This window comes from Epinephelus moara, chromosome 18, assembly GCF_006386435.1.
Source record: "Epinephelus moara isolate mb chromosome 18, YSFRI_EMoa_1.0, whole genome shotgun sequence".
NCBI lineage: Eukaryota > Metazoa > Chordata > Actinopteri > Perciformes > Serranidae > Epinephelus > Epinephelus moara.
Window position 1 is genome coordinate 33,322,029 of NC_065523.1, and position 16,610 is coordinate 33,338,638.

At 42.9% G+C, this 16,610-nt stretch overlaps 1 protein-coding gene and 1 long non-coding RNA gene across 3 annotated transcripts; one reads left to right on the plus strand and one right to left on the minus strand.

Moving 5' to 3' along the window:
• Positions 1-994: 994 nt before the first annotated feature.
• Positions 995-15,711, minus strand: tefb (TEF transcription factor, PAR bZIP family member b). 2 transcript variants are annotated; one of them, XM_050069125.1, is made up of 4 exons: positions 15,491-15,711; positions 8,370-8,939; positions 5,920-6,137; positions 995-4,704 (listed from the first exon to the last, which is right to left on the minus strand). In XM_050069125.1, exons 1-4 carry the CDS (start codon positions 15,594-15,596, stop codon positions 4,489-4,491), a joined length of 1,110 nt encoding a protein of 369 aa, XP_049925082.1. In that variant the 5' UTR covers positions 15,597-15,711; the 3' UTR covers positions 995-4,488. The 2 variants fall into 2 exon arrangements, with proteins under 2 accessions (XP_049925082.1, XP_049925081.1); XM_050069124.1 differs by lacking the exon at positions 15,491-15,711 and adding an exon at positions 9,624-9,945.
• LOC126405399 (uncharacterized) lies at positions 10,110-13,086 on the plus strand. The gene is made up of 2 exons (XR_007571573.1): positions 10,110-10,593; positions 11,019-13,086. It is a non-coding gene; the product is annotated as an uncharacterized LOC126405399 (long non-coding RNA).
• Positions 15,712-16,610: the final 899 nt, after the last annotated feature.

A 16,610-nucleotide genomic window follows, 5' to 3' on the forward strand; every position in this document is an offset into this window, starting at 1 on the left:
CCGGAGCTCTTATTGCAGTAAACAAATTCAAGTGATGTTTGATCAATAATTCAAAGCAAAGATGAAATTCTCAAATGGTGAGGAGCCAGATTGCTCACCACCCACCTCAGCTGGACCCATCCCAGCAGATATTACTTTAAATTTCATCATCCAGCGCTCTCTGTCTGTCTGTCTGTCTGTCTGTCCGTCCGTCCATCCTGTGCTCGTGTGCCTGTCGGATGCAGCCAGCTGTAAGGTTGGCTGGCTCATGTGAACACGCTGGGCTGCGCTCTGTATAGTAACATGTAGTGGTGTGACATTAACATGCATGGCTGGGCTCCTCCTTGGCTCTCCTCCACGTCTTCATCGCCCACTCACTGCATCCCATCTCCCTCCCTCCCTCCGCTCACATGTTTTTAACTGCATCCCTGTTCTCCATCTTTCTCTGTCCATCCCCTTGCCATCTTGTTTGCACCCCCCTTTCTCCTTCACCCCCTGCTCTTCCCTCCTCAGCATCCTTCCCTCTCCTCCCTCCTCTCCATCCTTCCAACCACCTGATCCATTCCTCGCCTTACCCCCCCTCCCTATTCCCAGAGCCCCTCCCTCTCTTCCTCGCTTTCCTTTCTCCACACACACACACCCATCCCGCTGGTCTTTGAGGCTGCTGCTGCTGTTACGCAACGCTGCTCCCCAGTGTGTCGATGTGATCATTACGCAACATCTCCTACTCCTCTGGAATACTGATGAGCAGCAGGACCGAGGCGATGAGGGGACAGTGAAAACAACAAGGCGAATGAAAAGTGTGATCACGTTATGTGTGTGTGTGTGTGTGTGTGTGTGAACGTGTGCATCAAGGAGGAGGTAAAGGGTGAGGAAGACGTCTCCAGTCGTCCACCAAACTGTGCTTCCTTTTGTTGTCTATTGTTTCTTTGTCTCCCAGCACCAGTGTGCCTCCCATTAAAGCTGCCGCAGCTGCTCAATGACTCAAGCAAGGTCAAGCAAAGAGCCCCACATGTCATTAAATCCCAATTTATTTCAATTGCATGATACAAGATACAGTTAGGACATGGTACTGCAGTTGCATGTATCCCATACATGATTAAAGACAATACAAAAACACCTAACAAAAACATATATGTTTATATAAAAAGAGAAAGTAAAGCAAAAACACCTCATAACAAACAAAACGTTAAAAATCAATAGAGACTTTTAAATATTTTTTTTTTCTTCCTCAGGAGTATTGTAGCTACTTTGAATAGCAAACAAGGACGCTGTGTCATTGATGTGCAGCACCCAAAAAGCCAGTGCCAACAGTTTCAGGCCAGAAGCTGAAAACAGCAGTTCAGACTTGTGTTGTCACCATACTGGAGTTGCTAACTTCGATATAACACCTTGAAAAATACCGTCCTTGGGGAAAATTGACACTCAGGACGTTAAAAGATGTGTTAAAAGATATGACATAATAACATTCCTTTACTTGATTAGTAGCAGAGAACAGCAGAATGACTGTGGTAAACATTAACAATAAGAGAAAGCAAGAAAGCGCAGCTGGTTTTGGTGTATCAATACTGCGGAAAATAAGTACTGAAACCGTGCGTTACGCAAAATATTTGACATGAGAATTAATGATTTTAGTTGTCCCGACACATCTATGTTTACTGGCTTCACTCTGGGCATGTCAATTAATGCTTTCATGCTCAATTCTCTAATGATGTAGTGCCCGATGAAGCTTAATTTTAAGTCATAAATGGAGGTTACAGTTACTGAATTTTGCTCTGAAACAATTGTTTTAATTTCTACTAACAGCAGAAGAAGCGTTGAATTAAAGAACACAAGAAGAAAACAGGTGCTTCAATTAACATAGAGATTGCTACTGTGTGCAGAGCTATAAACAATCTTGATTTGTGTCCTCTAAAAGACCGTCTTAGCCTGTACCTTTCGTTAATTTGGTTCAAAATTAACCAAAAATTTGCATCCATCGACCACAGTCAATGCCGAGTTTGAATGTCAATGCAACATAAAACACGTTGCTAGGTAATGTCTCACACTACACCATCAGGAAACTGGAACGAACACAGAGCCTATCGAGAAAAACACAAAATCACTGACTGATCCAGTGTACTGTATCTAGATATAGATCAATCTTATATAGTAAATAGAAAACAATCCACACAGTGATCAAAAGATGCTGTTTTCAGCTGACGTTCGCCCCAAGGTCAAGCACTGGCTGCACAGGGATAGGTGGCGCCATTATGCAAGTCATAAACACAGGACATCACAGCAAAGATGTTCTGCTTTTCTTCTTTTGACGGAACTGTACAATAGACCACCGACCTCCCCATCAAAAACATATCTAGTTTTCAGTGATGGTTTACAGACATAAGTACACTTGGTGTAAAATATTCAAGAAAAAACAAAAGACAAGTTGACAGGGTTTCATGCATTAGGATCCTAGACTACAGAGGATCTAAACTGGAAGCACAAATGACTTTGGGGGCATTTTCTATTTAGTACATCATAGCAATTTTACATACATCATCATCACTGAAATAAAACAAGCATTATATAACAGAGTATTATTGCCACATTTATTTTTCTTTCCAAGATTACGGCGATTATGAGCACAAGCCGACTGATCGCAAAATGTGCATCAGCCAAAGACACTTGAGATATAGAGTCCCATAACAGTCTGTAATGTATTTACTAATTTAGACACAGCCAGTTTAGCAAAAAATAAAAAGAACTATAAACTCGGAGTTTTGCCAAATGGAACTAAGCTGCTTTTTATGTGCTCTCTGTTTCAACCAACACCACTTTGTAGCCCTACGGAACGCTTAACCATTCAAAACAGGAAGTGTTGGATGAGGTAAATAAGAGTGTGCCCTCTCCTTTGAGAGTTAGACACATGCTGTGTGTGTATAGAGAGGAAAAAAAATCCCATAAAACTATATAAATCTGTTTTTAAAACAAACATCCAAAAGCACAGTTTACCCATTGATTTCCCTGCATTGGTTTCGTTACAAGTATTGTTCCTCAGAGGAAATAATTATCTGACATATTGTTGTACATCACAATCAACAGATGCATTATTACCATCAGAATAAATACAGCACTCATTGACTATTTGGCAAATATAAGGAATAGTATTGGGTTAATAAAGACACGGTCAGAATCCCCGTCTGAGGGAGTAAAGACCATGAGACAATCATTTATTTACAAGGATTAGAAGCAGTCAACTTTGGGCCTGGCTAATGTTTTCTCTTTTTAAAAATCAATCCAGCCATCACTACACCGAGACCGGGCAGGCAGTGGCTCTAGCGCCCTCTACCTGCGGTGTGCAGTAAAATAAACAACCCTACGCATTAACATACCCCTCCACCAGTGAGGGCCCTGGAGATCATCACACGTTACGCCTTCAAAAAGGAACCGACAGAAAAAACTCTTCATTTTAAAATATCTTTTTAAGGAAACCCAAAGTCTTTGATAAAATCTTGTGTGAGGCTCTGGAAGCTGATCTGAGGTTAGTAGAAAAGCAAACTACATCACAGTAGCTTTAAATTTTAGGTCATGCATGTTTTTTTCCCCTAATACGCTACTGTGTCTCCCGTCGCGGTGGTAAATAACGTCTGCCACCACTATAATCTGTTTTTAAGAGAAAGTGCAAAAATGGATTACACACGGATACACGCACATATCTATGTGGTGCAGGGAGATGACTATATATACAAACAGTTTTTGTGTGCGCAGAGGCGTGCATGTGGGTTACAAGAAGGAAGAACTGTGACTGAATCACACCACTAATCTGTTTCTCCTCTGCCGACCTGAGGTCTGTGCCTCCGCTCTCTTCAGGCTGGAAGTGCCGCTTTGAATCTGCCTCCTTTATCCCGTCTGTCTCTCTCCTGCCCTGCCGTGAGTTAACGAACATCCTTCATCTGAGCCTCAGCCGGAGTATTTTTACAGGAAGTACAGACACAAACATGAGTGCAACACAAGGAAATGTGAGGGGCGGCATGTGTGCACCGTTCTAAATACAGGACTTCTAACTGACGTTACTCGATCATGCTTTGGTCCACTAAGAAGAAGTGCTGTGCAGTGATAAAAACTGATTTGTGTAAGTATTTAAAAGCCTGTGATTCTTTTGTACCAGTCTGCTCTTTGCTTATTTCCTGACTTTCTTGAGACCGTCTTAAGACAGATCAGATTTATCCATGTGTGTTTGACCATGGGAGTGTCCACAATCGTCCCCTTCCTCTCTGAGTGTAGGAGCCAGGCGCTCTCCACAGGCCTTCCTGTGACCACCGCTCCCATCATGTCTCACCGCCTGCCAGTGTGCATCCGAAACTCCAGCATCGAAACAACGGCTGGAGCTCGACACAGTGACTGGAGGTCAGCGAAGACGACAGTGCAAATTTAGATTCCCTTGGTGTTTGTGTCTGTGTTGAATTCTGCGGGGAAGGGAGTTCTGCTTTTTGTCTCATTGATTACGTCATGGGTTTTGTTCTGAGTTCTTTACAGTGGGCCGTACTTCGCCTCATACCGGGTCAGGATGTTCTTGCAGCGGCCACAGTCCTTCCGCAGCTCGGCCACTTGCTGCCGCAGCGCAGCGTTTTCCCGCTCCAGGAAGGAGGCGCGCACTGTGATCTGGTTCTCCTTCAGCCGCCGTGCGTCGCGAGAACGCTTTGCTGCCACGTTGTTCTTCTTTCTCCTGGACCAGTATTTGTCATCCTGAGGGCAACAGGAGAAGCACAGTTGAACATAACCAACATTAGCGAGGGATTTGAAACAAACGAACATCTGTGTAGTGAAAACATCCCCCACATCTTTGATCTCTAATCCACAGGCCACCACTCTGTTTGCTTTAATCTTCACCAGAGCTGACCACAACAACTGCAATCACACTTAATCATTCTGTTGGGGTCAAAACTATTGTACACCAACTATATCTATTGAAGGGTAACTCTGGTATTTTTCAGCCTGGACCTTATATTCCCATGTTTTTGTCTCTAAGTGACAGTGACAATATTTGAAACTGGTCCACTATTGAGCGAGAGGGCTGCAGCTAGCAGCTGCAAAACACTGTAATGTAACCACTAGGGGTGGTCGCACACTGTCAATTTACGTCCGCTAAAAGAGCTTTTATTTGCCACTGACAGGCTCAGATTGTTATTCTAAGTGTCTGACACATTATGGAAAGGATCCCTTCAGAGATAGACCTCTTAGTTATAGAGTAAGATCCTTTTTGTTTAACCAGAAACAGCCCTGAAATCGTCATTGCCAAAAACCCACCAGACTCCATTTAAATAAACAGTGATTTAAGCGTGTACAGAGGCAGCATGTTTTCACACCTAACTGGGTGAATCAAGGATTATTTCAATTAAACCAGAGCTGATGGTTGTTCAGACAGTGAAAAGACAAACCAAGATGGTTTTTCTGAGGTTTATTTTGTCTCTGTCGACTTTGAATGAAGCGTGTTTTACAATGATAAAATTACCGTTTATTTAAATGGAGTTTGGCAGGTTTGGCGTTAAAGATTTCACAGTTGTTTCTGGTAAAGCAAAAAGTATCTTACTCTATCTCTGTAGGGATCCTTTCCATAATGTGTCAGACACTTAGAATAGCAATCTGAATCTGTCAGTGACAAAAACAAGCACTGTTAGTGGATGTAAATGGAAGGCGCGAACATGCCTCGAGTGCATCTGCCATCTGCAGCCCTCTGTCAATACTGGACCAAGCTCAAAAACCGTTGTTCCCATTGGTAACTTAGACACAGAAACATGGGAAAATGGGGTCCAGGTTGAAAAAAGTTACCCTTTAATGACGCAAACTAAAATAATATAATAATAAGTCTCCCATTCATCAGTTGCTAACAGTTTGCAGCTTTCAAACAAAGTGTTTCTTTGGTGCTCAATAGACACTGCACATATGTTTAAACTAACCCACCTTCTGCTCATCAGGAACAAACACCTTCTTGGCCTTCTTGATCATCGGCTGCGGTTTCAGCTCCTCCTCAGAGAACTTGTGTTTGCGCGGGTTGAACAGCTCTCCCCCCGGCACGCTGGACAGGACCAGGTCTGTGGGGTCCGGCTGGAAGTTAATGTCCACCTCAATGGCATCTGGGTCGATGGGGGAGGGCGTGTTGCGCTCTGCGGGGCTGCGATCTGTGGGGATGGAGAGACAAAGTAAACTTGGATATATGAGAGGCCGCAAAATGACACAGTGGGGATTAAGTGACAGTGGGGTGTATGTTACACATGTTTAGACAGACTTTTTGAGCTCATAGCACACAGTGTAAAATGACCTTTTCGCCTCATTAGATGTGTAAAGAGCAATATCAGGACTTACACTTTTTAACTGACTGAGCCCTAATATTGTTGATTATAGTTTATCAATAAACAATTATACCTTTAGTATACTAAACAGAAAATACCAAACACTTGCAGGCTACTGTCAGTCAAACAAAACAAGCAGCTTTAAGACACGACTTTGGTACAGTGATAGACCTGATACTCAGCTTGCTCTGCCCGGGGGCCACTTTTGCAAAACGACAGAAGGTCAGGGGCCAGTTTCTAGGATTTGAGGACATAAGGGGCTTAGACCCGACCTCTGTCAGGCCATCTGGGGAATCCTCCCCTGACACTTTTTGACAATCAAGCTGTATTTTGTAATTGTAATTTAAATGCATTCTGGCACCTTTCAATCAATTTATTTTCATTTGTGGATTAGAAAATGGGCGGCGGGTCACCCAGCACCCGATAACGAACCATAAACTGAGTATCACTGAATTGGTTCCTGTTCACTTCCTGTCAGCTGCCAAGGAAAACTTCAGAAAAAATACCTACAGTGGAGGATTTTTTATGGTTTCCTCGTTCCTTGTTCCTTTTGTACACTGTTATCCAAAACAGTACAAAGATCCTGTAAAACATCACCTCTCTGTGAGGCTCATAGTGTTCAGTATTTAACTCTGTGGGAATGTTTGAGGCTGTGGCTGTGGCTCGAGTGTTTCGGAGTGCACTGTAATTCCTTTATCTTCTTCCCAGACTGGGTTTTAAAACAATGACATGTCTTTCCTGATGTACTGTAATGTCATTTTTTTAAAGGAAAATTTAATGGCTGCATGTAGGGCTGGGCAATATATGGATATATATCCTAAGTGTTGTCTTTTCCTGGTTTTAAAGGCTTCATTACAGTGAGTTGGTGTAATTTTCTGAACTTATTAGACTGTTCTATTATTTGCCTTTACCCACTTAGCCATTATATCCACATTACTGGTGACTATTCATCAAAAATCTTGTGTAAATATTTTGTGAAAGCAACAACAGTCAACCCTGCATAATCGCTCCAATATGAACAGGTATCTGGTCAAAAATATTTGGGCGTCTGTGTGTCTGTGAGATACACTGATTTCTAATTGTAGCTGAACTTACAGCTGTTCATATGAGCTTATGATTTTCTCAACAAAGCAGTGACAATGTCTGCATTTAGTTTAGTTTTAGGGCTTGGAGATACAAGGTTTTCACAGGTCGCAGTGGCGTATAGTGGACCGGCATGCTGGCGACAGGCCAAACACAAAGTTATAGCATGAGCTCAAAGGTCAGGTTTAAACTGTGTGTCTACGTGTTACGCCAGCACCTACAAGGGTAGAGCGACTAATAGTACACCTCTATTTATTGACTGTTTTATTCTGTCTCAAGATTTATTATTAAGTATTTATTGCTTTTATTAGTATGTTTTCTTTAATCATTTTCATCTCTATTTCTCATTATCATCCGTCTTCTCTCTGATCTTGTTTTGTTTAATTTCACCTTAATGTTTGTGTTGCCTTCATTACTGTTTGGCTTCTATTGTTGTATTACCTCTGAGGTATCTTGCTTCAGCTTTAGAGGGACACCTTTAACCAAATTTAGGACAGATTTTTGGACAAATCATGTTATACTTATTTAAGCATCACAGGTTAGCATTGCAGGCAAGTAGTATATATGTGGTCTTGTGCAGAGCTAAGTGTTCTGTAGGAATATGGTGATTAGAGTCAGTTAAGTCAACAGCTAAGTGTGAATATGAAGTAAAATGACAGTATTATAGTAGTTTAGTTTAGTTTATAGTAGTTAAGACCTCAAAAATTCAAGTTTAAGACTGTTTTAAGGCCTTATTGTAGACACAAAGATGAGGACAAGGACCTGTAGACACTCTGTATTCAGCTTCTGTATACAGAGTTCAAGAGTCTCAGCCAGCAGGAAGTGTTTTGCTTAAACGATTCAGTCTAATAGTAATGGGGGAACTTAAAAACAAACAGGAACAAATAATGAAAGTCAATGGGAGTTATCTAAAGTATCAAAAAGATGAAGTGCACAATGACACATCCACAAAGAGTATAATAAAAATATATTTGTCACCTGTTTTCTTCTCTGTCACTTCTGCTGTCGCCTCCTCAGGCTCCTCTTCTTGTCCTTCCTCCTCTTCCTCCTCCTCCTCCTCCTCCTCCTCCTCCTCTTCCTCTAGCTTAGCTGGTTGTAACGTGGTGACGGTCACCGTTTCCTCTGGGTCTGAGGTGACCGTGGAGGTGGCGGAGACAGAGGGGGAAGCTGCTGAGGTGGGGACAGTGGCTTCAGCCTCAGCAGCATCAGCAGCAGGAGGAGAAGTAGTAGCTGCAGGAGTAACCTTGGGGACGGATTTGCCTTTGACTCCCACTGAGGCCAGCGTCTTCTGCAGCTCCTCCTCCTCCAGGCTCACGGGGATCCCGTTCTCCAGGAGGAACTCATCCAGGTCCATGTACTCCAAGTGGAAGGTCTCCCCATCGTAGGGGATGGTCTTCTCCCAAATGGCTGGGGTCAAGGAGGCTGATACGCCTCCGCCACCACCACCGCCACCGCCGCCTCCTCCTCTGGAACCTCCACCAGCACTGGCTGCTCCGGCCCCGCCTCCCTCCACATCCTCAGATGAGCACAGCTTCTCTTTCTCTATTTCTGCATTAAAGACACGAGGGGAACAGTGGTTAAAGAAATGTTTTCCGTGTGTGCACATGCCAACCCTGGTCCCCTCGGAGAGGCTCAGACAGGTGCACGCACAGGGACGCATAATTAGTGGATGCAAAGAGGCAAGGTGGAGAGAGGGGGGTGTGGCAGTGTGCAAAAATTAATCAATTAAAAAAGAGGGTTTACATCAAATTAGCCTGTCAGTGAGTTTTAAAGTGGATGGAAAGATGGAATAAAAGGCAGACTGAGGCTTCAGGGATGAGGACAGAGCGCCTGCCTGCTCCACACATGCACCACCACAACACAAACCACCACCACACACACTCGGGACCAGATAACACAACACCAGTGTGTGCATTTGAAAGCCAAACACCGCCTTTATCTCTGAGTGTCTTCCCAGTGTGTGTGCGCTGTGTGGAGAGCAGCACAGAGGAGTTGGAACTTTTTGTTCTTTTTATGTTTCCTCGCAGCCTCACATGAAACTGGCTCCGTGCAACATATGGCACATCCGTCCTAATCCGGTTTAATTACCAACCATAATGTCATCCAATTGCAATTAACGCCGCATGGCACAGATGTGATTACGCACATTTTGTTGCATGTATAAACAAACTTGTGGTTCACAATGCAGAGACAAATGGAAGCGCTCTTTGTGTGTGTGTATGTGTGTCTTACCGTCCTCGCCTTCCTCCAGGATGTTAGGAGGAGGGATGTCCATGATCTTCTTCAACACAAACGGAAAGGACTTCTGCGGAGCCGCTGTAACGACGGCACCGCTCGGCTTGAGCGCTGCTTTGCCTGACATTGTTCCCTGCTACGCTGCGCGCACACCGGGGCGATGTTCCCTAACGGTACCTAGCCTCCTCTTCCGCCTCCTGCACCGGGATGCAACAGGATCTCTCACACACGCGCGGATCTCCCTTTGTTTTCACTGACGGTGCCGATTTCAGGCCTGTTTGTCAATATCTTTAGGATGCAACAACAACACTACACAAGCCCCTTGTTCTCTGTGCCCACCGAGCGCTCATGTTGGATATTCATGAGCCGCGTGCCCCGCCTACTTGTGGAATAGTAGAAGCTGATTGGCTGACAGTGCTGTCTGTGTGAATGTGTACGGGCGCTCCTCTTTGTCTGTGTAGTGGCTCTGTGGCTGCTCATTGGCTGCACACTCTCCACATGGAGATCAGTTCTTTATATAGAGAGGCATGTACAGTACATATGTGCACCATAGTAGGAACATACAGTCTCGTGCATGCTGCATATGAATCCAAAATATATAAATAATATAAATAATCACAGCGCGCGCACACATCCTGCAGGAAGCATCCAATCTTAATCACCTGCACACCTCTATCATGACCACACATTAACCTTCGCTTTGCATCACACACTCTGTACACACACACACACACACACACACACACACACACAAAATACAATGGAGTGAGCTCGCGCATCCTTCCCTCTCTCAGTCCTGCACAAGGAGACACTCGTGGCAAAACACGTGCCCTCCGCCTCCATCCTACTCACGTGAAAGTACAATCTGTCGAGGGGCGTGGCTTCACATCTTCAGCACGTGTGGGCCAAGGCGAGCTGGAGCGGGCGCGCGCTCGTTGCTGGAACAGCTGTCACGGGGACCCAAAAGGTAACTGAGTGCATATTTATCACCTGACAATAACACCACCTCGTGTCTTTAAGATACATTATCACCTTTTGGTTCTACTTCCTGACAAAACTACAATGTCTCGACATCCCAAAACTACATTTTAAAATAAAATAACCCTCTAAATTTAACTTTTGTTTCTTTTGTGTGCACGTGCTCCTATCGTTTATACTCTCTATGCCACCCATCATTTCACACAACCGTTATTATAATATATTTTTATTCTTCTAATAATGACATTTTTCCACATCAAACGCTACAAAACGGAAATCTCACGTTTCCGTGCACGCGCTGCTCCGTTGCGCGCAACAGTGAGCGCGCGAGCAGGATGTTTAGTTTCAGGAACACGATGTTCAAACCGCAAAAACACCCCACCTTCCCCACTAATCTCTTATTTGTCCTCACAGACTCACCACAGTGGCCACACGGTAAACAAAGTGGAGCTGGTCCAGCACAGAGGAGACCAGTTAAACCTCTGCAGCTGCAGCTGCTCCATCACTGGATGGACTGTTTGCATTCCTGTCCTATCTCCTGATGGTGCAATAGGTGGAGGAAACACCAATGTGAAACTTGTGAAACACACCATGCAAAGATTTAACATTTTCCCTTGATTTAATAATTGAAAGTGTTGATGACGGGGTAATATGCTGCATACATAGAGCCAGTGACCGGCAAACATCCCTTGTGGTTCACCCATGTTACACCACCATCCAAGAATACTGTGACATCCAATGACTGTATGGCAACATCCTGTTACACCCAAGGTCAGGATTTTAGAAAAACAGTCACGAGTCTAGTCTGAGCCCCTCAGCCACAGCACCACAGACGAGAACCAACAAAACTCTACAACAGCATCTAAAAAAAAAAAACACTTGTCTTTTTACATGCATCTTGTCTCAGTCACTGTAATCGAGCTAACAATATGTAGCATCCAATGTTAACTCAAGTGGGTAGCCGACAATCTATTTTCTACATCCAAAGATCTTCTCTAAAAATGAATCACTTGGCAGCCAGCCCAGGCCTCTAATTGGGACAGGCCTTTTTTTGTCAAAATGTGTAGCCACACTGGGTTAGTAAAAGGGACTGGGCGTTTAATTGAAGTTTTATGGTATTTTTAATCTAAGAGTGCTCATACTGCAATCCAGACTTGTCATTTAGTTTGCATACTGACTGTTTGGAGTTTATTTTGTCAAGTAAGAACACAATAAAACTGTTTTACAAATCTGTTACATAGCTTGAGACTCCCTCTTTGAGAGAATGATGAATATTATGGTGGTCATGTGGCGGGGGTAACTGGGTAAGTGTGACATTGAATCATGTGTAGTACTGCACCTGTACTTGTGTTGCTATTTGGTAAATATGCTGCAGAACTTGTTGGGAAACAAGAAAAGCCTTGGGCTCAGATTTGCTGTTTACAGTGCAAAACATGCAAACATAAACACGTTTCAGTGCCCTCTACTGTCGGTTCACATCGATGGAGACACTGTGCTCATGGAGCAGCTCAGATAGGAGGCGGCCTTGTGGTCCAGCATGAAGGTTTTGTTTATGTACTGCATCAAGGATCAATGAATCGAAGCAGAACACCAGAGCAGCACCATGCTGCCAATATATTTAAGTTTACAACATAAGTATTTCTGCATGTGTTCAAAAGACAAATCATTTCACAGATGTACCAAAAACTAGAGGTCAGTTCATTCTTACTGCCAGAGGTCAGATGCCAGGGTGAGGGCCCCTCTGTCTGTCTATTCCCATCAACCCTGCTACGACCCCTCCAAGACTTAAAACATCCATCCATTTTCATCCGCTTATCCGGGGATGGGTCGTGGTGGCAGCAGGCCAAGCAAAGCACCCCAGACGTCCCTCTCCCCAGCGACATCTCCCAGCTCCTCCTGGCCAGAGATATGTGTGTCCTCGGTCTACCTCCTACCAAGACAGGGAGGCGCACAGGGGGCATCCTAACGCGAAGAAGTAGCGGCTCTACTTCAAGCTCCCTCCGGATGTCCAAGCTCTTCACTCTATCTTTAAGGCTGAGCCCAGCCACCCCACAGATGAAACTCATTTCGACCGCTTGTATCCGCGATCTCATTTTTCCGTCACTACCCAGAGCGTTAGACAGACTTTATACAGCCATGTCCACATTTTTAATTTGCATTCCACCAGTTTAGAGACAAATTTAGTCATAGAATGCAACCTATTTTAATTCATGAAATATGTTAGCAGCATAGTAAAATAGCATAGTAGCAAAGCAATGTTTCCAGTGCTATTAAAGGTCACTTCCACTTGGATGTGACAGCCTGATGGTAGACAGTAAGCCGACCATGATGCACTAACTGTCTGCAGGAGTGTCGCCATTATCACATGTGATCTGGTTCAATTACAGCTGGAGGCCTCTGTTGGATGTCACTTCTCCTCACTGTCACCTTCCTTTCTGTCACACCAACTGTCAGCTATCGAGTAAAAATGCCCAAAAAAGAATCTAACTAAAAAAAGCAAGTAAGCAAGAAAGTCTACAAGATGAGCAGAGTGCACAAAGACTCTAATGATGTGATGAAACCATGAGTGAGGAGTGTTTCAGTGTTGTTGCATCAGCTGTAGGCTTCTGTATTGTGACTGCACTGTGAAACAGCACACACACACAGTCTGCTGACTTAATACAGCTCGCTAGTTTTGGCCACTTGTACCACATTTTGAGTCATCGGAGGAGATGGACCACCAGCTCAAACTTGCAACAGGTTTAATTTGAACATGCAACCATGGTCACCTTTACTACAGTAATCAGTACAATGAGTGTGTTTACATGGACATGAATTAAGCGTTTATGATTGGGTGTTTGGAGTACCCTGTTTATGTGTTTGAGCGTGTAAACACCATATTCCGTTACTGAGAAACCTGAACATGCTAGCTGGAGTACTCAGAAAGAAACTGGGATGTACAAATTAGTTAATTCATTAGGCAGCAGAATGGCCACTGCTTGGATTATTATCACCAGTGATGTTGTGAGTGGTCCAGGTGAAGGTAATTTATGCCTCCTAACATACTGTTTGTAGTTTAATCCAGTGGTAAAAAAATAGGTCATGGGCCCCCATTTGATATGATTTCACTTCAGGGACCTCTTTCTGAAAATATTTTGGTAGTTAGATATGATTAAGAGCAGAATTTCTCCTGTTGTCATCTACAGTTGATGAGATAATACCCTCCTGAGACCCTGCATCCTCTTATGAGGGCATCACATTTTGGGTTTACTTGATCCTTTACTTCATTTGACGTAACTTGACCTGTCGTCCTTGTTCGTGGACACTTTTTTGTGCCAACTAGTGCTAGTGAGAGCACAATACAATACTCCATGTAAAAACAAGATGGCAGCCATCTTTGCCAAGTCAGTCTGCAGCCGATCCCGACACAAAAGTGGACAGGGTAAAACCCTGATCAGATTATATGGTTGAAACTTGTTTAATTCTGATTAATAATGTTTGTAGTTATGGCAACAAATTTGACCGTTTGAAGGGGCTTTGAATTTGAGCAGAGGAAATCTCCACTCGTCGCTAGGCTAATTTGTACAATGTAAAATGCCATAGGCTTGTGCTGATAACGTTAGCATGTTGGATTTGTTTGGAAAACGTGTTTATATAAGACAGTTGTTTTGTTGGTGAACCTTGTGAGTTGTAATGGAGCCAAACTATGTGCCCTTACCTTTGTTAAATGTTGCTGTTGTCCCTGGTTTTATATGAGAATAGGGAAAGATAGCTAGCTACTAGGTTAATTTATACAATGTAAAATGCCATAGGCTTGTGCTAATAATGTTAGCATGTTATATTTGTTTGGAAAATCTGTTGAGTATAAGACAGTTGTTTTGTCAGTGAACCTTGTGAGTTGTAATGGAGCTCAATTATGTACTGCTACCTTTGTTAAATGTTGCTGTTGTCCCTGGTTTTATACGAGAAGAGGAAAAGATAGCTAGCTGCTAGGCTAATTTATACAATGTAAAGTGCCATAGGCTTGTGCTAATAACGTTAGCATGTTGTATTTGTTTGGAAAACGTGTTCAGTATAAGACAGTTGTTTTGTCAGTGAACCTTGTGAGTTGTAATGGAGCTAAATTATGTACTGCTACCTTTGTGAAATGTTGCTGTTGTCCCTGGTTTTGTATGAGAAGAGGAAAAGGTCGCTAGCTGCTAGGCTAATTTATACAATGTAAAATGCTTGTGGCTTGTGCTAAAACATTAGCATGTTGTATTAATGGGGAAAATGTGTCCAGATAAAGACAAGTGTTTGTCTGTGAATGCTGCCTGTTATAGTGAAGCTGATTTGTGTACTTGTGTTTGAAATTGTTTGTATTAAGCCATGTTTAATGTGTGTTTAATGTGTTTTTAACGTGTGTTTAATGTGTGTTTTGAATCAACTAAACTTTACAGCACTTCACTGACACAGACACACCAACGCACAAGTTTGAATGCTCACATTCAACATATCGTATCTTACATATCATTGACAATATTCAGGGTTTTTTTTAATAAATACTGGGTCCTACTGATCCCAACTAGCTGAAATAATTTAAAATGCATACCAACCAAAAGCTTGGGTCTCAGGAGGAGGATAATGGAGGAAGTGAAATCTATGATCAGAATATTCACTCTCACACACTGGGCTCACTTTCATAGTGAATTACAAGAGTCCGCAGACTCCTGATTGAGAACCACTGGTTTAAATTACATAGATTAGTGTGTGGATCATATGCTTAGCAGAATAAATGCAACAGTACATTTCCCATTTCCATAAGCAACATCAAATTGCACGTACAACACTTTACAGAATATGAAAACAGCTGCAGCAAGTTTCAAGGCTGTTTGTCGGCTTTATAAATCACGAGACAATATTCTTACCGGTGTCATCAAAGGCAGGGAAGGAGAAGGGATAGTCAGCCAGGGACTTGAGGAGATCAGGAACATCGCTCCTATCTCCAAAGAAGATTTGGTTAGCAGTTGACATGATGACCGACCCGTGAAGAATCTACTGATGTCTGACAGAGAAACGCTCAAACTGTGACTCAGCACCTGACTTCAGTCACTTCTAACCAACTTTGCAGCAACTCACATCACGGGGACGTCTCCATGTGTCCAAACAACTTGTATTCTAATGAGGAAGCGGAGCCACGCCCCTTGGATGATGCTGATTTGACGAGCGCTGGGCACGCGCCTGTCAGTCACGCCGCAGAGCCAATGAGTAGCAGGGGGCGGGCGCTGAAGGTGAGAACAACAACAACCCTGTTGAGCTGAGCACATTTCTCTCCACGCACGGCAGCACGTGCAGGGGAGAGAAGGCTCGAGGACAGGAACCCGGAAGCTCTCCGCGCCATCTTGTGACGTGTTTGAGTACTGCAGCAAAAAGGGAAGGCTCAAACTACATGTGAAATGAACTGTTTGTGTGTTGTTGTTTTCTGTTGTCGATTCTTACTTTATTTATTATATTTTAAAAATCTGTTTACTGATATTAAATTATTTAATTTTCATCTTTTGTAGAATGGCACTCATCTTTGTACATTGTATTGTTAGATAAAGTATTTAAAAAAAACATGGCTGATATTACAATGAAAATGTATTTACTTAAAGCATAGGAGGAAGTATTAGCAGCAATATTGCTATGTTTACAGGTCTAAACAAACAGTTTATACCTTTCTATCTGCCAGAGTTGTTACAGTTTTGTATTTTCTATTAGTTTTTTATTTATTTATTTGTTTCGTTTTTGGTTTTTAATTAATTTTCAGTTAGTTTCCAGAGAGTTTGCTGGTTTAATTACATTAATTCAAATTAAATCTATTTTATTTTATTTTATTTTATTTAGTTGTTTAGAAATGCTTTAGGTTTTTTTGTTTGTTTGTTTGTTTTTTAAATGGGGGATATTTATCATATTGGCAACCCAGTCTAAAAGCATAATGCACCAATGCCTTGCACACTCATCATGCTTTTTATGTTGACAAAACTGACCAAACTGACAGACATATAA